The sequence below is a fragment of the Myiozetetes cayanensis genome, unplaced genomic scaffold (genome assembly GCF_022539395.1).
Source record: "Myiozetetes cayanensis isolate MyiCay16 unplaced genomic scaffold, myiCay2020 scf4, whole genome shotgun sequence".
Lineage (NCBI taxonomy): Eukaryota > Metazoa > Chordata > Aves > Passeriformes > Tyrannidae > Myiozetetes > Myiozetetes cayanensis.
In genome coordinates this window covers 45,599,310-45,621,785 of record NW_026087631.1, presented here as the reverse complement: position 1 = coordinate 45,621,785, position 22,476 = coordinate 45,599,310, and the positions used below count along the sequence as shown (strand labels likewise).

The window sequence follows — 22,476 nt, the reverse complement described above, 5'->3', positions numbered from 1 at the left end:
CTGCTGCCAGTTTTTGTTGGTGAACTGGTATGTTGGTCCCTATCTGCAGAAAGTCACATAACTAATGAAAACTACAAAAAGTGTAATCCTCTGAAGTACAGAATTTCTAGTCACAAAAAAGGCTATAGTTGAAAATTGTGTTTCATAAAAAAAAAATTATTATTTAAAAAATACCTGGAGAAAGACAATCAGGTTAAACTAGCCCTAGCTTTGCAGTACATAGTCAGATTGCCTGAACAAGGAAGGGCTTGATGTGCTGTTTAAATTGCAAACAACAGAATCATTGCACCAAAACCATAAAATAGCAGATTAATTTCCAAGATGCACTTCAATGGCTCCAGAACTGATCTAATCAAATCAGCTTACCCGACTAGGTAATTGTTACATTTGCAGTAATGCAGAGTTTAGACATTTAATTCCTGACTTAAAGGCAGGAAAAAAATGAGGTTCGTAAGTAAGTGTTGTCAGAAGAGAAGTTCCTATCTTCATCATCAGTTAAAAAAAAAAAATTAGTCTTTGTTGCTGCCCCTTATCTAACCATTCTTTATTGATACATCCAAGATAGATATATATATGTGTGTATATATAGGTCAAAACTCATTCATATCTTATTTAATATTAGAAAACAAGTCTTGATATATGAAGTGTGGTTATGAAATTGTGCATTAACAGTCAAGTGTACCAGAAATATTTTACATCGGTAAACTGAACGTACTGACATTTTAATAAGCAAAGGACAAGATTTGTTCAAAAACTTTTATTTACTATAAAGACAAAAACACCAAAATACGTACAAATTATACTATATAAAATTGGTTCAATGGGGTAAAAACTTTTAATTAAAATATCTCGATATATTTAAAATAACAAAGGATACAATGAAGCCAAATTTCTTAACCCAGAGATTTCTGTAAAATTTGCTTGCACAGTAAGGTGCTAATAGAAGTTAGCCCTTAAGCCCTGGAAGTCTTAGGAATCAGTCACATAGCAAATATAATTTCATTGTGAAAGTGAACTTTGGTAGAAGAAACTCTATAGGACACCTGAGGTAGTAGAAACTGGAATAAACAGCAGTAGACGTTATTTACAATTTAAGTACCAAATAACATTAAGAACACAAAAAAATAATTACACAATACAATTTTCAGTCCAGCTTTGATCCAAAGAAAATAAGAATATTACATCACATCTGCATTTTTAAAAACACCACAATTACCAGTAAGCTGAGCGAAACACAAACTCAAACAAATGCATTTGGACACCTAAGAGGCAGTTTGAGTTTGAAATGTGGTAGGCATGGTGATCTACTAAGTAATACTGATTAGCTGAGGTTCATCAGTTTATACAGTTTACATTTCTGCCAGAAACAGTATTAATCTGACAACTGATCTTCCAGTACATGAATTGGCAAGAGTGCATCCTTTAAAGCTTGCACATAAGACTTGGAAATAATCTTATTAGAATGAAAAATTCTAAAGTGGTCAAAAAAAAAGTCAAGTACAAAACAGAGCTACCAAACTTCACATTTCAGTATTATCTTTTTAACTCTTCAAAGTCTGCCAATTGTCCAAAACAAAGGAATGTAAAATTTCCAAAAGAAACACATTCACAACTAATGACACCTTTTTTTTTATTAGTATGAGCACTATCATTCCTGTAAACTTATCTTTAAGATGTTTTACTTCCAATTTGTATTATACATTTTTAAGGTACTATAGCTTATTTAGTTTGTCCTGAGTTTTTGAAAATAACCAATCCTATTTGAGTCCAACAATCCAACTGGCTTCTGAAGAGTTATAACATGAACAGTATTTTTTTCAAAATGGATTAAACACAATCAGTATTAGATTAAAAAAGATCCCCATTTTTAAAAAAGCAAAAGAAAAAGCTGCCATTTTCCTTCAGAATTACATGCATCAGAATCTAAAAACCTGCCTTTAAAATAATTTTAAAAACTTAAAAAAAAATTCCACAGCTGCTAAAAAAACCTGCAAATTTTGCACTACAGGTGAAGCTTTACTTCACATTTTACTTTATCTTGCTCTTCAAGTCCAAGTTTGTTTCTTGTTAAAATAAATACCTTTCTTACGGTAATATTTTTAACATTTTCAAATTAAATTATCACTAATGGCTACAGTAAATAGATGATGTACGGCAGAAGGAAAACAGCAGGTAGAACTTGTTATCAGTAGAGAATATAACCTCAGTTTCTTTACACAAAGAATGAGATTTGCACATTTGGCACCTGCTCACACTGAAGTACATGTCAAAGCCTCCCATAAAAACTTTAATTGGAGCTGGGTTTGGGGTGGCCTTTGACATGAAACTTCTCTACACGATTTGCCAGAAGAAACTGCTATATGTAAATAAAAAAGGCTCAACAACTTCTAGCATGGTTTAGACTAAGTTGCTTTATACAGAACAATCTTGTTTATTAAATAACCTATACTATCAGAGCCTTCAACACATCCTTGTTGAAGGTGGCATTTTATTCCAGATTTCCAGCAAATCTGGTTTTAAAACTCTTGTGTCAGGAAAATATTCCATGACACAGCTTGCATCTTTTTGTCTAAAGACTAAAATATCCCCTTTTCATGAAAGTTAAAAATACAAAGAAAACAAACTTTAATTTCAAGAGAAATTACATGGCCAGTAAATGCACAGTGAACCACAAGTGCCTGCTCTTACTTTATAGGAAGGCAAAATGCTTTTTCTTTAAAGTTTCCATCAATATTTGGATTTGTTACTCAGAGAACATCATGTAAAAGGACAAATACAGAATGTCCTTTTAGCCAGTACTGAAAACTTACTAATTGCAGAACATGTACATGATGTGAAATGGAACAGTGATAGCTATATTAAAATAGATCTTGAGCTTCTCAGCTGCTAATATTGCTGAAAAAGTGCTCCAAATAAAATTAAAAACCACTTACCTGCTAAATAATCTTGCAGATTTAAGGAAAAATGCTTTTGTATTCACATAGAGCCAGATGTTTGAAAAGGCACAGTTTACAAATCTCTGCACAAATTGTCAGATGTTGCATACTGAGCTTAGGTAAAGATCTTGATTTGTCAATCACATACTTAGGTAGGATCCCCCACTGGCCATAAGTTCTTGATGTATCTATCATTAAGGCCAGAGAAAAATAAAATCTGCTGCGCTTAACTGCACTGCAAGACAGTTATTGTATATTCAGTAGCATTTTCTTTAGTATTTCAGCCTTACACATAAGTAGCTACCATGTAGTACGGAAGACTGGGTGTTTCAGCAGCTCCCTTGACGGGGGTCTGTCCTGAGGTTGAAGTTCTAAACACCGAAGAGTCACATCTTTCAAGCCTGGAGACAGATGTGTAGGGATAGATGGAGCAGTAGTTGCACTAGCAATCTGAACAAGGGAAAACAACTTTTTAGAAGTCAGCAATTATGCTCCCTCTTCTACCCCAAAAAACCTTTGACAAGTTCATCACTTCAGCTGATGATTTATATTTATGAACTTTTCCCCATTCAGCATATTTCCTACTATTTAACACTTTCAGTTTAAGTGTCGTTATGCCTATTGCTTGTCACAGTCTGACTCTAATCTTTATACTTTTCTCTAATTTTTTTCCTTACAGTAAGATTCTGCAGTGATCATGTGCTGAGCAGACCTAGGAAAAGCTCTAATGCCACACATACAGGTATTGTCTATTAGTTGCCTTCACCGTTAACTGGTATAAGCCAACATGGAGACAGATTAAGCTGAGTGATGTTACTTTACAATATGTTAAGCAGGGTATGCTCTATTGCACTGTCTTCACTGAATTTCTGTTACCACCCCAAATGGCAGTATTTCTCACACAGATGCAGATCTCCCTCAATCAAATTAATTTTGATCTTCTCTAGGTCAAATTAAGCAAGTTGACTGAGAACACTAATGTGGCACCACTAGATTCACAGACAGAACCATGACAATTACATCTCTTATCCCAAGTGATTTGTACTTAAATAGAACATATCTGAATACCGCTGTGCTAGTTCTCTAGTACAAACACTTCCTTCACTCATGATAGTGAAAATGCTGATGATCACTTTCTTCCCTTGCAGCAGTATTTTCTTCATTCATATGTAAAATTCAACTAGACTTTTAGAATTAAATAGACTTAATTGATTTCAGTAAGAAACATGAATGCCAAGATGTATGACTGAGAAAAGGAAGGGGCGATAATCATACATAGCATGGCATAATGGCAAATATCTTTCAGCAAAATTTGAACTTGGAACAGAGAGCATTTTTACCAAAAACTCTCTTCACTGTGAAATATGAATACACACTTAGATGGTACAAAAACCTCTTTTGGTCCTGTATTTTACAGGATTGTAAGAAGAAGTTAAAATCCCAATTTTCTGTGTAGAGTAAAGATCAACTCTATTCCTAATTTTTCTTTTATCAGCCTATTACACTAGGTATTTATATCTTAGAACTGACCTTTTTGAGCAACCTGATCTAGTGGAAGGCGTCCCTGCATGTGGAAGAAGGGAAGGTATAACAAGAAGATCTTTAAGGTCCCTCATACAAACTTTTTTACAATTCCATGACTCAGCATGTTATTGTGTTGGTATTTAAACAAGCAAGTAGGGTTATGCTGGTACCAGTATTGTTTTGTACTAACGGCTCCAATATAAAAAAAAGCTATTGCAACAACTGCTGATACTTGTATACTTTTCTAAGATTCATGTTGCTGGATACAATTTGTTGTCTGTTACAGTAACAAAATACTTCACCTTAAATATCAGAGCAAGATGATTGGAGTGTTTCTCTGCGTTCCAAGGAGGTTTAGCACAAGCCATCTCTATAACAACACAGCCAACGCTCCATACATCACAGCTCCTACCATATTGCTGACCTCTCAGAACCTGAACAGAAAGACAGACAAAAGATCAGATTATATGCTTCAAAGTCTCTTAACTCTGAAGTAATTTAGAAGCAAAATCCAAAAAAACATCAACCAAGTGTACTCTGATTAAGATTTCAGGCTGAGAAAGTTATCAGTGATGTAAATGCCGTAAGATTTACACTGCTCTAGAGATTTAATAAATGAAATGCCTCATCAAGAGGCAAAACAAAGTACTTTGCAACAGCTTTCAAACAAATTGTCATTTGAGCTTTAGTAACAACACTTGTGATGGGTATATCTTGTAGCAAACTACTTACAACAACCTTCACAGCAGTCAGTCGTAATTGCTATATTAAAATCATTCCTAATCTTTAGAACCAAGCATTTAAAACACATTTGAAGCATATACAGCAATTTTCTGTTATTTGGCCATCTGAATCAGCTTAAAGAGTTCAAACAAACTTTTTGAAATAACTTCCAAATCTAGTTTCTTACCTCCGGTGCCATAAATGCAATAGTTCCCAACAACTGTCCCTGAAACTCCCCAGCACCAGTTCCTTTTGAAGCCAACCTGGCCGCAGCTCCAAAATCAGCAATTCTTAATCTATGACCTGTGCTGTCAATTAGCAAATTGGCACCTGTCAACAGCACAATAAAAATACTGCTAGTTGGCTATTAAAGGCAAAAGGATGAACAGACAGTCGACACTTTTCCGCCCTCCACTTCAAAATCATAAATAAGTTAACGTTCCCCACCCCAATATCAAGGAAGACTAAAAATCGAGGACAAGGTCTAAAAATTGAGGACAAGCACACAGCTCGAGGCCACTTGAGAGATTAAGAGAAGTAATCAAACTTTCAAACTAGAGCAAACGCAAGGTTCTGGAACAATTCCTGGAGATGGAGTAATGCAAGAAAATGACCTAAAACCCTGGAGATTTTCATTGCCTGCAGCTCCTCAAGACATTTAAACTTATTTCATTATCAAACAACTTTGAGTTGCTTTGAAGAGAATTACAGGGCAATTGAAAGCTTTACTATTTTATGAAGAATTAGTAAAAACAAGCATTTGCCATTGATACATCGCTACTTATACAGACATATCTCCACTTCATGGACAGCTGTAGTAACATTAAAGGGACAAGTTGATTTAGACTGGTACTTCCCAGTGAAGTCCGCATTTTTTTTCAAGGTACAACTGCATTTATGTTCAATTAGGATGATGGAAGAAAACTCATCATAATATTCTTATAATTAGAAAACTCACCTCTTTATCTTGGCTTGTTCACAGATTTGATTATCATTTCAGTGGAAGCATTTACATTAATTTAAGTAGCAGTCTTTAAAACTATATGGCAACTTCATATCTTATTTTAATCAATTAAGAAAAACAATTTTTCCAAATTGTCAGCAGGGATAGCAAATGTCCTTAAGCATGCTATTGAACATTTTGATTAATTTAAGTAACATTTTAATTAATTTCAGTAATTAAAGGTTCTTAAGAATGACCAGACAATGCCAACAGAAGTACCCCTCCTGACATGGTATCTGTGAGAAGCAATAGGTCTCAGGCCAAAACAGATGCTGCTTTATGAATATTCCTTGTTAAAAGACATTCTCAATAATTCTCACCTTTAACATCTCTATGGATTATCTGATTCTCATGGAGGTAAGAAAGGCCACGTAACAGTTGTTCTGTGTAATTAATAATTACCGATTCTTTGAAGGCTCCATATTTACTTAACAAATGAGCAACTGAACCCCCTAGAAGATAAAACAGTACATTCTATCAACACTTGGACTTTCTATTACTAGAATGCAACAATGCCTCCTGAAATTGGAACTTGACGTTAGTATTCCTAATTTATAACTATATTTCTCCCTCCCCACCCCATAAAAATTAAATAGTTTCATTGGCAAAAAGTAATATACTATGTCCCTTAATTACTTTCTACATGGAATTGTACACATTAAAGACACAAATCCTCATGCTTCCTAATAATTTTATACTTCCTTAAAAGAATGTACAAATCCCTAGTGTACACAGCACTTTTGCTGATAAAAAACTACACTTTATCCACACTTCACATTAACGTGTGAGCAGCAGAACACTAGATTTTCTTGGGGCAACAGATATGCATAGCCTCCAGTAAGCACTCTCTGTGAAGATCTTAATTTACTATTGATAAGTGGTTTCTACCAATGAATGCAAGTTAAAGTGCAATGCTTTTTTTTACAAGAGATCAGGATGTGTGAAACACCAAATCTAGTCTTGGTAACTGGATGGTAACATTCCATTCATAAAATTAATAAAACTACTTCTTTTAAAAAAGGCATAGATTTTCTCGTCCCTGCTTTATACAATTATGAAAGATTTAAACATTTTTTACTAAATTACCAGTTAAGATATTTGAGATAAGTTTTTCCCAAAGCATACTGCTTTTCTTAGCTATTGTTGGAAATTTACTTTAAGTTCTTAAATGCCTTTACATGTCACCTGACACAATTTTTATGATAATGCTTGGGACAAAAGCAAGTGACAGGTATTCCAAACTTTCTGGCAAAGTTATTTTTAGTAGTAACTCAAAGCTACACAGGTACACTGAAAATTAACTGTTTGAGGGACAGGCACTTCAGTTGGAAATAAACCAAAGTTTGTAACTTCTCATTTAGAGTCAGAAACTGAAGAAAGATTCTATTACTTTTTCTTCAAGGTTTCCAACTGCTTTAACTGTATGACAGATTAAGTATGGAAAATTCCAAGTGAGAGAAGATGCACCAATAAGAATATTGCTACGACCACTTCAACTATCCTGTATGTAGACCTTTATACTGGTTACCAATAGCAATGAAAATACAAATCCACAAACTGAAGTGATGCAAAATACAATATGAAATATTTCAAGATTCAAATGCTATTTTCATTAGTTTTTTACCTGCCATCCATTCTATAAAGAGGTTATAGTTGCTCTTCTCACATGTAGCACCCAACATTCGAATAATGTTAGGGTGGTTCAGGTGACTCATCATCCTTATTTCCTCTCTCAATGCTTCAACTACCTCTTCTTGCTCAGATGATGTGTTCCTGACATATGTCACCTGTTTTGAAACATGATATTCAGACTTACCTAACTTATCTACCAGTCCTCCTGTAATCCCCCTCCAGTACACCAACAAGAATGGATGGTTTTCACCATCTGCAAGTTATTCTTTATCTCAAACCCTTCAGCTGAGAACGTATCTTCATGTGAGACAGTCACGGAAAATTAAGAGTGATCGTCTAGGGAAATAGCAAGAATCTCTTCTAGTACAGAGTGGGGAAACATCCCTCTGCTTAAACTAGGAAAAAAACCCCTGTTTTCCAGATGTTGAGGAAAAGTAAGAAAGATAAGGCCTGAAATAGGATTCTGACAGTGTTATTTGTACAGTTTTACCAGTTAAACGGTAAATGTTTCATAACTAAAGTTCTTATCCCACACATTCAATTGTGGGGGGAACATGACAGATCAGAAATCCTATAATGGAACTAGAGCCAAGCTCAGCTCTAATCCACATTAAGTATGAAGTAATGGTATGCTGCAGAGAATTTCCCCCAGGCATCACCATTATCAACATCTCTTGAAGAGGAGCCTCAAGGGCTACTTGGACAATCCTACTTTTTCACAAGCAAGAGTTTCAAAACAGGAACAGCTGGTGACAGATATTCTTTCCCTGAGCAATTTCAAAACATTTAATCAATTCCACAGGTATAACTTCATTCTAAAATTGATAAGAAAATGTTGGGCCTATAATTCCCTCTATGTTGTTACCACTGATTCAGATCTAGGGCATTGTTAAGTGCCATTGTTAAGTGTCATTGTTAAGAAACAATTTACTCACATCTAAAATCACATTCAAAAATCTTGAGTGAAACATGTGCATTTGGGCCTCTTCTCAGCCACCCTTCTGTATCTATTAATTTAAATATTAAAAATACTTGCCTCAAAGTTGGCTTTAGTTAGTTAGCAAAGCTGAATCAGAAGAAACAAGCATTAAACTATATTTCCTCCTTATAAACTGTAGGAAAAATATTCTTGTCAATAAGCGGAAGCTATCTTGCAAATAGGGCATTAATTTGGAATTAAGAGATCTGGGCTCCATTCTTAACTCGGTTACCAATTCATCACCTTGATAAAAGTAAAACTGCATTTGAGGAACTATTAAAGAAAATGGGTCGATAAAAAGGGTATTTTTTGCTTTTGATTTTAAAGAGAATTGAAAAAACTTAAATATATTAGGCTAATACCATGCACATAAAGACTATTTTTTATTATGTATTATGTGAGAACACATGACAGGGAGCAGAAGGAGCAAGGAACATGAGAGAGACTGTAGAGCTTTTTATATTCACTATTCAATAAAAAACCACCGAAGAACAAGCACAAGGAAGTGAAGTATCTACCTGTTTTACAGCCATTAATGTTCCTGTTCCCACATCTTGAGCTTGGTAACAGGAAGAGAAAGCTCCAAGACCAATCTGCTGACCTTTCAGCCATTCTGCATCTTCCCTGTAATGGTGTTTTGCTTTGGTATGTCCAGGTAGGGTTTCTGGTGTCTGCAAATTAAATTCAAAATCAATTCTGAGCTTACTAGCATGCATCCAAAACGCAGACATTCTAAAACATTACAAAATATCCCAGCTTATGTGACTCTTCTCTAAGTTATTCTTCTTTGTATCACATGTTACATGTTTCAGCTGAGATCAGAGCACCAGTGTATTCTGTAACTTGTAGGAACAAGTTCCTAAATGTAGGAACAGAGAGCCTCCTCTGTGTTACTACCTCAAGGTGAAAGGCAAGATTTAAGGACACAAGTAGAAACATGACTTCTCTGTTCCTGATCTCATATCTAGTTAAGGTTTTATCTTGCACCAAATAGTAAACAGAATCAATATAATGTTGGTTTCTATTTAATTTATTCCTTCTGGTTTATGTTTCATATGTTTTTACCTTATACAAAAGATCACACATATAATACGCCTTTCTCTATTCTAATTTCTTGTGCTTTTGTCTATCTGCAAATGAATAGGTATTTTTTTCTGACTTCTAAAGTATCTTTCATCTTCTCTCAAGATACACTGTTCCCACAGATCTCTCAAGATCTGTTCCCACTCTGCCTTTTCTTTCAGAAGCTAGTTTTGTTTAGTACAATTGCCTTCAAAGTAAATTAACATTATGACTCCGTACAGTTCTACTCCTGCTTAAAACCTTTGTTCTCATTTCCTGGTTTCCCCAATTTTACTTCTATGCTACTTTAAATGTTGGTGCATGATATGGTGTTTCTCTTCCAAATATCTTCTCTAAATTTGTTAATAACATGGGAGGATTTGTTAGCACTCTCAACTGGCAGATGGTTTATACTCATTCTCCTAGGAAAGGGTACTGAGGACAGTAGTGTTTTATATCACTTTTGAAATATAACAACACTGCTTTATAATTTCAGTTAACCCCAGCTTAGGTATACTTACATCCTGCTGAATGATTATGATATCGTCACCATTTTCAACCTGTAGTTGAGGAATTATTGGCAGGGCATCTTGAGATGCTGACATTGCCATAGCAATAGCTAAAGCTTCTTCCTCTTCAGCTTCCATCTTTTCCTTGCACTTTTGATTGTGATTTACATCATCTTTGTAAGTATCATCATTTTCTGCCCGCTCAGGAGAAAGAACTGCAACTTCAGACTTGAATGTAACTGTTCCATCACTCGTTGGCATGGAGGCTTCGAGCAGGTCCTCAATGCTGGAATTGAGCTCTGTGTTAGCATCCAGTTGACACTTTTCATCCACTGGTGTGAACACTGTCTCTTCACTTGGTATAACTGCACTGCTACTGCTATTGCCATCACTCTGTGTAATGTCATTCAGGTCAAGTGTCATACTGCTTTTTAACGTTTCTCCTTGCTTGTTCACATCACTTGGGGTGGGTCGTGATGGCTTTGGCCTGTGTACATGAGTGGATGGCAATGGTCTGGCCTGGGTAAAAACCGGAGAAAGTTTCTCAGAGTCTTTATTTTCAGAACAGTTTCTCTGAAACTGGAGAGAAAGTTTCCGCTGTGTTTGAGGAGACGGTGAGGGGATTTTGCAGGGAACAAATCCCTGAGGTCTGAGTTTAGGGACATCTGTTACAGGGCCAGCTGGTACAGATGGGCTTGAAGGAGACAGAAGTGTTGGAAATAGTGACTGGGAATGACTGGAGGAGGGAGAAGAGTTCAAACACTGACTGTGGGGTTTTCCTTTTGTCTGAATGGCTGGTTTTGGTTGCTCAGTGGTTACTGATGAAACGGGAAGTCCCATAGCAAGGCCAGCCAGCGTCTCAGAAACGTCCTCTGGACTGGTGCTCAGTTTTTTATCACTTAAACCTTTCACACTTTTCCCTGATAACTGGACAGTATTGTTGGGAGTATTACTTTCTGTAGCTTCTGGAGAGTTATCTGGTACAGGCAGCTGCAAAAAGTCTTCATGCCGACATTCCCCAGAGTGCATTTCTTCCATGCCCAGCTGAATGGCTTCTGCAATTTCCATTTCATCTGCTATTGCCATCAGACGTCGACGCATCCTTACATAGTGACTTGAGCTTGTCACACTCAACATTTCTAACAGCTTTAAAAACACATGGGGCACTCTTGCCACCATTCTTGCTGCACTCAAAAATACTCTCCGTGACAGTTTGCCAACCATTGAGTGGGAATTGTCAATTGACTGCAAGGCGAAAGTTAAGAGGGAGAGAAGTTTCTTATACCTAAAAAAAGAGAAGAGGTCTTTTATACACAGACATGCTCTAGTTAACTAGCGTCGAGAAATTAGTTTCAAGACAATGTATTTAGCTGAAAGTTCTGAAGTGGAAAGGAGATTTACTGCTGCACTTGTGCTTGCAAATTGCTTCACAGATCAGAAGTTTTAGAAAAGGCAACCATTTACTCCATAAATCAAGCACACTTCACATATAAATATATGTTATTTCTTAACAGAAATTAGAACAAATACTCCTTTTACAAAATTGCCAACAACAAATTCAAGTACAAGAGTAACAGTCACATAGTATAAGCAAGTACCTGTCTACTACAGTATCAGCCTGTAAAACATCTCCACAGACAATGTGGGGATAAAATTCACCCGGAAATTCCAACAGAAGTCTGTCTATTAGACAAAGTCGCCCCAGTAGTGCTTGCCAGTTGCTGGATTCGGTTTGGGTTCCAAGAATACAATTTAGGACATAATCAACACCTCCAATACCAATGGACCCTATAAAAAAGTTGATAAAATGAAGATTAAATAAAGATCAGAACAGTATCATCCAGAATTACACATTGTGTGCTCAAACTATCACCCTTCCAAATTGTTGAGAGGAATACTGTGCTCTTTGCCATGCTGATACTTGGTAAATCCCAGTGTATTTGCTTGCAATTATAATTCAATTCTGTATGAAGAGCTATTGTTACCAGATTTAAGTATTTCTCTCCCAACTGCCAGCTCGCCAGCTTGACCTTTACACATCTCCAATAGCGTTGAGACTGAAAGTTGACTCGTTCGACTGTGAGAAATTAAAACCAAAAAAGAACTCTTTCAGCAAATGCTTTCAACTCATTATATTTCTACTCATTATATTTCAAAAACCACTAGCTAGAGATTGTGTGTAAAATGACTTCACATCACTTTATTCCAGTAAATTTCTGTAATCCTCCCTAAGCTACCAATACTTGTGACATTTTTTACATGGATTCTTCCAAAAATGTAATATTTATCACTAATACACAAACAGAAACCCAAATAGTATCTCATCCTCTTGCAAAAAGTGTCCAAATCCAGAAATACAACAACATAAGAACAGTTCTTTCTATTTCATTTATTACTTTAACTTTATATAATCACTTGCTATACTATTACTGGGGCATCTCTAGCTGCAGTTTCAGAGGAAATGCTGCTTAGAAACTAAAACTATAGAAACAAAACTCAAGCTGGTGGACTTCTGTATCTAATTTATAGTACAGGAGAAGAAATGGTTGGTTTGGCAGAACCATCAGGGTAGCCTAGGACAGGAAGACTCAAGCCAAGGGCATTTACTCTGAATAGCTGCCTCCTAACATTACACTTTGAATGAAAAACAGAAGTGTTACATTCATGTTAACACTTCATGGCACAGATATGCGACAACTTGTGCTGAAATATGAAAAGTAAGGACAGCTTAAAGAGGAGTCATAAGAATTAGACCAAAGCAACATCAACTGGGATGGAGGGGATGGTTCATGACTGCACCTAGTATCTTCCTTTATTTTAAGGGGGGGGAAGAAAGGCCTTATGAAAGCAAAGTATCATTTAAGATTTTACATGTTGGAAAAGTACAATCAGTTGCCTTCAAAACCTACATCTTTCAAGACAGAAGTTTGCTGGCATCAGTTAGAGAAACAAAACAATGATGTAATTATGATCCACACACTTTATTTTACTACCAACTAGTTCCACTTGAATAGCAACAAACGAAGCTTTAAGATATTTTAGTAACAATTGAAAATAAAGTTCATAAGACACCATACCTGTTGGCATCTGCACATTTAACTAATATTGTCTCTACAACTGGCTTGAGAAGTCGCTGTAATTTAGTCCTCTCCGCCAAAGTATGACAGGGAGTGTACACCAGCATGGCTCTTAAAGTTTTCTAAGAGAAAGGAAAACAGCAATACATATGAAATCAAATTAGCTACATAATTTTTATTTTTTAAAGAGATGCAAGTAAACCTTAAAGAGTTGCAAATTAAGTTTTACATAAATTGTGTTCAAAATATATTAAAAGGATAAATAGCTTACTAGTTATTCACTGCTAGAACTAGTCACGTCTTTCAGACTAGAAAGACATACTGTCAATACTTAGCACTGCAGCAAGCGCTTCCTTATATTTGGCTAGTGAAGTTACGCCCTTTCACTCATGATGAGTATTTTGACTGCCCCAGTTTCAAATGATTGTTAAAAGTTAAGTCATCAGTGGTGCTCAACAATAAGTACTGGGATGCCTGACTTCATATATCTTCTCCCTTTCCCTCCCCCTTCAAAGTGAAGTAACTATGAAATTACTAAAATATGAGTAAACAACTACTTACTAAAGCAGCAACATACACTTTGTAGACAGGGTCAGCACAGACCATGGACAGCACGCTGCAGCAGGATTCCACCACCACATCTCCTGAGATACTGGTCTGAGATGACCCACTAGCTGCTCCCAGAGCTCCAGCACTTGTGTTGTTTCCATTGCCGCTTCCAGAATTTCCAGTGCTTTCACCATTAGCCAGTAACAAAGCACCACTAACATCATGGGAAAGACGTCTAAGTGCCATTTCTCGTATATTCCAGTTTCGGGAAAACAAGCAGCCAACCAACTCCATCCCAAATACCTGCCAAGGAAAAAAGCAACATTACAGGAGTCAAACTGAATAATACTGCAACTTAAGTACCTAAGAAGAGCGATCAAAAAGAGGAAATAAATGTTTCTAGTGAAAAATCATGAAGTCTGACAAGAAAAATGTGTCAGAAGGTGCAGTGTCTTAAAAAACAGATTCTGTGATAGAAATACCATAAATTGTAAGTCACCAGCTATCTAAAAACTGTTAAAAAAAGCAGAAGGATGACTGTGTGGATGGTTTCAAAGACTTTTCAGTATTAAGTTAGTTTTCAGACATTGATATAAAAAATCCTGAAACCAAGGTCTGGCTATACCAGACAAAATAACAGCAGAAATGTAAGAAATACAAGTTCTCCCATTTTTAAGTGTGTGACCCCTCCTCAGCTGATCCCACCTCTAGACTCTAGAGATTATTTGGGTCATTTGGCACTTATTTTTACCTGAGTTGTGTTGCATAAGCCAGGTCTATGTTTATGTGATACCTTGCACAACCAAAACTAGAGTTAAGAATACTAAATTTTATTACATGGACCTCTGACATGAGGCATGAGATTAGGTTCAGAACTGAAGTCTCAGTTAAAACAAGACTGTAAAACCTTCTTTTCTGATGCAAATTAAATATAACCTTCTAGTAATAGTCAACCACAAAGCCAATAGGATTTAGAATAAATTTTTGAATTCTGATCTGATAAATCTAGCAAAACAGTTCAAAATCAGTTTTTATACTTGAAGTTTCTTTTACAAAGTAAAATTACCTGAATCCATGGCTCAGCTAAATCTTTATACGTAGAAGGTATCTGCTGGACCCCATAATGAGTAAGGTTAAAATTGCTGTCTTGGATTCTTCTCTGCGATCCAGCTGTAGATGGCTGCTGAGATTGTTGCTGAACCACACGGAGAACAGACGAATCCACAGGGCTTGGCAATTCATGACTACAGATCAACAACAATGGATTAACATGGATTAACAAATTAAACATTTACTGAGGTAGATACCTCAGCATACTTTGAAACATCAATGAAGGATCCAGAAACAGATAGTTCTTGTTATACACCAACTGAACCCTCACCTATAGAAATCATGAGATCTCCATTTAGATCTACAAAGAGGACAGATGAGTGGCTCTCTGTTTCTTCGGCATTCTTCTGCCCCTAGAACACAGCAACACGGTAACACATAGTTCAGTTTTACAGCTAGAACGTTACTACTTTTAAGTTTTATTGAAGAACAGTAGTTTCAGAATAAACACTTCTGACCTGAGCCACTTGCAACAGCCTGATCATTTAAACATTTTTATTTGCATGAATGCTTCACTTTAGTACTACAATTAATATTATAAATACTGAAATGAACTGAAATGCAGTTCCTTTTGTACCTCAAACACAGGCAATACTTTTTCAAGTTTTACTTGTTAAAGCAAACTGTAAATATTTATATACTGTAATGTATTATATAAACATACTTCATAATTCATAATATAATCCTAGCTGACAATAGATGACTTTCATGCACTCTAATGACAACTCACAGAGGGCTGAAAGTTTGTTCCTAACTTTGTTCTAATTGGACAGTCTGTTTTCATTCAGGTAAAGGAGGTTCAAATTCCCAGCCCTGCAACTGACTTCTTTCTCAGAGCATCAAATTACAAACTTAATTTGTGAATAAGTGATAAAATAAGGCATATTAATAGTATCTGAATGATGACAAACTCTCACAGAGTTAACAGTTATCACTTAAGAGCAGGTTTCTGCTTTTCAATAAAAACCAACCAACCAAACCCCAAAACCATACTAAGTTATAATATTTCTGCATATTTAGAGTCACCAGAACTTTACAAAACCTATAGGATAACATACATATTGACATGCAGTGGTGGTGCAATTTGTTCCTGCAGCCTTCTTCACACACAGTTAGGCTCTCTTCATCCAGCATGCCTAACAAACAAATGGGGCACATCTGTTCTTCTTCATCCTTCATACTAGAAAAAGAGGTATTTATGATTGTAAAAGTGGTGTATCAGAATTCAGAACAGGCTTCAGCACTGAAAAAGATTAACTTCCAGTTTGGAACAGTCACTTCTGGATAACTATAGGCTATTCATGAATCATTGTCTTCAACCTTGGTCTGACTAAGTAAGTAACCAGATTATTAGATGCACTGAGTACAGACAACACTTTGTTGAAATGAAAGGGAAAGTCACAAAACACATGACATCTTTTCAAACTAGGTCAGATACCAATTAGAGACTGAAAGGCCTAGCTTTGGCCACGTTACATTTTTTTCCCCTAAGACTCCTTTAAACAAACCAACCTCCACTTTTTAATCTATCATCTCATTTGGAAAACTAAGAAATTTTTATATTTTGAAAGCTATCCACTTTCTTTTCCATCACACTCCTTTCACAGTATGGAGACACAAGATATTCTTTAGTTCAATACAAAAAACTGTAAATACTGGAATATACTGTAAATATATGCAAGTCAAAAAATCAACAACTACTCAAGAATTTTCTGCCACTAACAGAAACTGATGGAATAAATTCACATGAACACTAACATACTTACACATCACATGTAAATGTTTAAAAAACCCTATGTTCCCTTTACATGTTGTTTCTATTTTATTTTTCTCCACCTTAATCTTTAAATGGATATAACAAGGCATATTAAAAAAATATTCTAAACTTAAAATTATTCTAAAACTCTTAACATGCAGGGAAAAACCACAAATTGTAACCTTTTGCAATATTGTTTAAATGTGCAAAACTCTTATTATTCATAGTAAATATATAAGTTATAGTTGGTGTGCATCTAAAGGTTTGCAGGAACCCTGTATTTGTTCACCAACAACATATTTTTAAAATAAAACTAACTTGTACACACATTATTTCTATACACATGTATTCCCTTCTATTTCTTTACAAATGGTTTAACAAAATCCACAATAATAAGCTTGCAATGAAAAATTAATTAATAGCACATATACATATTAATGAGAAACAGATTTTTTAAGAATTAGCGGTAAACAAAAAGTGCAAGTCATAGTAATTGTGATTCAGGACTGAGTAAACTTTTATCTCAAATGAATCTGATGCTCAGTGTTCCCCAATACTTATACCGTACAAAATCAGACTTGCACAAAATGGCAGCTTATCTCATTGAATCAGGATTGCAAGGAACCAGCTACCAGGTGTACTGACAAACAACTGAAAAATCTTTCATCCTGTATAAAGTGCTAACTAATGCAGTGAGGTTTGCAATCTCACAGGAAAAACAAACCTGCTACAAAGGGTATTTACTTTAAAGGCACTGGCTTGCCCGGTAAGTAGTTTCATAGTAGATTATGTATTTAACAGCTTTGTTTATGCCATTTATTTACAATGATTCAATTTAGAAAAATAAGTAAAATATGATGTGAAATTAAGGTCACAGTCTGTATATTGGAATTTTAAACCTGTATGAATATATTCATCTAACTATATGCCTATCACAAAGTAATATATCAAGGTACTCCTTCAGTTATATTTCACTTCACACAAAAGAAAGCCTCAGTTTGGGTTACCTCCTGTGGTTTGACCTCTCTAGATAACGTTCAGTTCATCCACTAACTAATGCAAATTACTTGTTTAAATAATTAACCAGTATCTTTTCAAAAATCACAGAAGAGAACATGTAATAAGCACTCAAGTAGAAGTAGTAACGGAAAAAAAATGAAATAATAAAACCATGTAAAATTCATAAGAAATTATTTAGTATTATATAAATTACAAAACAAATATTTTGATGGCTCTTAAAACAATTTCATCACCAATTTTAAGAGAAGTGTTTCTAAAACCATACTTACTTATGCTTATATAGATATATTTTCATATATATGATTACACAGACTGCATTTACCCAAAACCTTTTCAGGATATTGTCATAGGTACAAATTTTTCTCCAAAGTAAGACATGAGATAAAGAAAAATCATGTTTATTCTTTTGTCAACACTTGCACAAGGTGCTATGTTTGAATAAATCCATACAAATAGACTTCCAAGTCAACATATGCTTCAGTCATGCCCTTACATTTCAAAAGTTTGTTTTCCAAATTCACACAGGGTCAAAAAATTTAACACTTTTCAACCAGAAGTTACAAAACAAATATGCCCACTTGGTACCACAGTGACTAATGTATGCTTGACTCAATTACTTGCAAAAATGCAGAGACTCAATGTGACTTGAAATGAAAGCAGTTTTGAACAAAAAGAATGTAGGTGATTCTAAAACTATGGAACAAAGCTTTTAAGTCCTTTTAAAAAAATACTAACCTGTTTTCTGAACTAGATGTAGAAGTACTAGATGATGACAATGTATGAGAATTTGACATGCGTGAGACAAACTTCTGGATGGTGTTACGAGATGGAGCTTTGATCCTCGAGCTACGCCTACTGTGATATTTCTGGAACAAACTCTCAACCTAACATCAGAAAAAGATAGCAACAGTTGTATTTATGCTGTGAATAGCTTGTAATTAAAAGCAATATCACCAAAGCCCAACTACTGCTAAAAAAGAATCCCTATTCACCTTTACAGTAATGCATTAGCAGCAGCAGAAGGAATTTCAGAAGTCTTAGTAGTAAACAGATCACAAGAAACTTTATTACAAAAACTTGCTTTCTTATTAGAAATTATTAACAACTCTAAGTATACCCACAATCACTTCCAAAGTCCCACATTCTGTTTACCTTTTCACAGGTCAGTGAGACAGATCTTCAAATTTGACTAGAAAATCCCAAGACTCGAATCACTCAACTCTCTACTATTCATTTAGTTATGTCTTGCAGATAATTATTTCCCACTTACAGAGCTCTTGAGACTGAATTAAAGATATAATTAAAAACATATGTTCTTATGGCTTTGAAATCCAACCAGCATCTTTAAGATAATGTCCTAAAGACATTATGGAGTGTATTTTAGATTTGCCATTAGATCTATTAGAAATTGATCACCTCAAAGTTTTTCAGTGTTTTCCTCCAGAGCATTGGGTCTGAGGGCTCAAGCTGGAATACTCGCAGCATAACAAACAGCAGATGAATACAAAACGTCCCACGGCCACAGCTACAAGTCTGCAAAGAAAAGTATACGCTAAGGATCTATTGACTTGATCCTTTTTCCACATTTAAGTGCATCATAGAACATACACTATCCATCCCCAGAAAAAAAAAAGGAGCTTATGCAAAATATTTCATATATAGCCATAAATACCCTCTTACGTGGCCTTATAGAAAATGAGAATCCCCAAAATAATATTAAAAAATACAAATGAAAAATCAGACAATTACAAAACATTGGTTTTCAACTTATTCCACACCCCTCCCCCCCCCTTTTTTTAAATCAAATGAAGCTTCATAGTAGAAGGAATTTATGCATATAATCAAATTCACAACATGACAGCAATCAGATTTAAATGACATGCTTCTGTTGTCCCAGCCTGGATGTGTCCAAATACTGCATCACATCAGTAGCAAGAAAGTCTATGAAAAAGGACTTCATTAGGGGTATTAATGAAATTATCACATTATTACGGGAATTATATCATGTGCCTGCCATTTATATACATCCAATGAACAGAGGAAGTAAGTGGCCGAATTTTAACCAAAAATACTTTAGATATGTAATTAAGAACCACTTCTAGGAATGAAAAATAGACAGGACAACAATAATTACCTTCAACCAAACGAGGGTCTTCAGAAGCTGATTATTATACTACATAAGCACAAATTACAACTTTTAGACATTACTTTATAGAACCGTGATCATTGTTTAATCAATTTGGCCTTGAACCGTTTTCCAAGATTAACTATGAATTGGTAAAAGCTATAAACAATGTATTAAATGTTCTCTACCTGAGGCCCAATAAACACTCTATATTTATTATCAGGACTGTCTCCTCCAATTAAGAAGGAGTTGGGTCCTATCTGCTGCAGCAGGTACAGCCTGGCTCGCATGACTTTGTTGACACGACGATTTGTTTCCTCAGGGCTGTATGGAGAGAATCCATCTGGAGATGGGGCTCGTCGTGGTGGTGTTATCCGTCCACTCTGAAACTACATAACTGGTTCTGTCATAAGCATTCATAGGACAAAAGTATGTTTAATTAGGTGTGGGTTATTTATTTATTTCACCCCCGTCAAATGACATGGAATAGGAGTCCCCAAAACCTGAAATTACTACAATCTGCTCAGATTATATAACTTTAAAAGGATTACTTTTTGTCCATGCCCAAAAGTTGAGAGTAGAAGAAAAACTGAAATTCCGTATGTGAAACTTAGATGTCTGACATGATAGAAAAGGAGTCTTTTAAACTGCTTCTATTTTCACACTTTCATTGGTTGCCTTACCGTATTACTACTGAATTATCAAGTGTAATTCAATCTGAAGATAATCAGAGATTTATGATTCAATGCAGTAAGTTATTATATAAGGCTATAACATTAATATATTTCATTAATGAGAAGTGCTATGACTAGAGTTTACAAAAGGGATGATGTTCAATGATGACCAAAAATTTAAGAAAACTTCAAAGAAAAGAAAAATAGATATAGCTTGCTCTCTTTTGCATAACAAGAGCAACTTTTAGCTGAGGATTTTTTTGGGGTTTTTTTTTAATTGATCAAAAATGCAATGGTTCAAACCTTTTACAAAAATTGCTTTCATTTAAGTTATTGACACTTCTAACATTATGAGATGCATTAATGATTCCATCCAATATCAAATCTTCAGCTTTTATTTATAGCCACTGAATTTCATATCAGGATAAAAGTAGTAATTGTAGTAATACATGCAGTAATAACATCAGTTAAGTAAAATATAACCTGGATTTCTAACGTTTTTAATATGAAAGGTTAATATAAGACAAAAAAACAACCATGTAAAAATATCAAGGACTAAGTAAGGCAGTTTGAGTTGCTGGGTTTTTTCAGTTTGTCTTGTCAAGAGGAAAGTCCCATGATGTAACTTGCTGTATTTGTCTCTAGTTCACAGGAATGGCAGTATGTATTTTAACTGACATTGGAAATACTTGTTTAGAACAACTGGATCTTATTCTTACTTTAATTGCACTGTAAATTTGTAGGCAAGTCAACTGAAGCTTAACTGTTGGATGAGCATTTTTACAAGGTAATGCATTAGGTATTATTCCTCAAAATATTATACTCTGAATCTTCTTTAATTAAGCCAGTTACTATTGCTCAAAACATTCTATTCCAGATCTTCTCAAATGCAGTGATAGCTATTTTAGACTTCTAGCAATGCATACGTCTAAGTCTTCCCTAATCTGTACAAAAAGATCAGAAATAGAGGAACACAGACAGCATACCAGTCACACTTTTCTGCAGGAATCTTAATCTTGTCAGCAATCCTATCCTCAGTGGAATACACCTGCCTGGGGAACTGACATGCAGGAAAAAACTGACTACAGGAAGAAAAAGAAAGCACTAGCACCTATTCAGGCTAATCAAGCTAAGCAAACATATATGTTTCATGACTATACTTCTTCATTTATTTCCTAGAAATAAAAAATGAAAGTAGGACTGAATGAAGAACAAAATGCACCCTAAGAGTAGAGAATAAAAATTCCACACATGAGCAATATCACATGAGATATGCTTTGTGTATGTCACTCAAGCAGTATCTTGCTATAATCTCTGTATCAGCATCTCACTCTACAAAAGGGAGGACCAACTGCCCCTATATGCAAGAGGTTGTAGAATACAGTCAAATTAAAAATTGCATTACAACTTTCAACTTACAGGCACTGGAGATACCCTTTTTCTTCTAACACCTGGTGACTCAGATTTAACCGTCCTAGCAGATGATGACGAGGAGCTGCTAGGAGAAGGACTACGTCTTCCTTTCTGTGTAGGTGAAGAAGCAGTGCTTTGTCCTTCAGATTGAGGTTCTAGACAGAGTTTGTTCATTTCCAATCCATCTGTTTTCCCAGGAATAGGTTTCACCACCTTGTGGGAATTAAACCACACGTTAGAATTAAGAATTGGTGATTTTACAATAAAGCAAAATAAATTAATCAAAACTTTTTTGCTATAACTAAGCTATTAGATAGATATCCAAAGTTTGCATATTCCTTGGGTCCTACTCCTAATGTCTAATAGGGGTTGTCTTATTGATCT

At 35.2% G+C, this 22,476-nt stretch overlaps 1 protein-coding gene across 1 annotated transcript in view; it reads right to left on the bottom strand.

Moving 5' to 3' along the window:
• Positions 1 to 752: 752 nt before the first annotated feature.
• MAP3K1 (mitogen-activated protein kinase kinase kinase 1) overlaps positions 753 to 22,476 on the bottom strand; it is a 54,003-nt gene continuing 32,279 nt past the window's right edge. The window contains 18 exon segments of the mRNA XM_050329100.1: positions 753 to 3,386; positions 4,763 to 4,894; positions 5,371 to 5,513; positions 6,507 to 6,638; positions 7,811 to 7,973; positions 9,316 to 9,468; positions 10,381 to 11,653; positions 11,967 to 12,156; positions 12,354 to 12,445; positions 13,446 to 13,567; positions 14,007 to 14,297; positions 15,061 to 15,238; positions 15,376 to 15,457; positions 16,163 to 16,284; positions 18,616 to 18,764; positions 19,297 to 19,413; positions 20,194 to 20,394; positions 22,099 to 22,305. Coding sequence (XP_050185057.1) covers positions 3,237 to 3,386; positions 4,763 to 4,894; positions 5,371 to 5,513; positions 6,507 to 6,638; positions 7,811 to 7,973; positions 9,316 to 9,468; positions 10,381 to 11,653; positions 11,967 to 12,156; positions 12,354 to 12,445; positions 13,446 to 13,567; positions 14,007 to 14,297; positions 15,061 to 15,238; positions 15,376 to 15,457; positions 16,163 to 16,284; positions 18,616 to 18,764; positions 19,297 to 19,413; positions 20,194 to 20,394; positions 22,099 to 22,305 — 3,897 coding nt within the window. The 3' untranslated portion in view covers positions 753 to 3,236.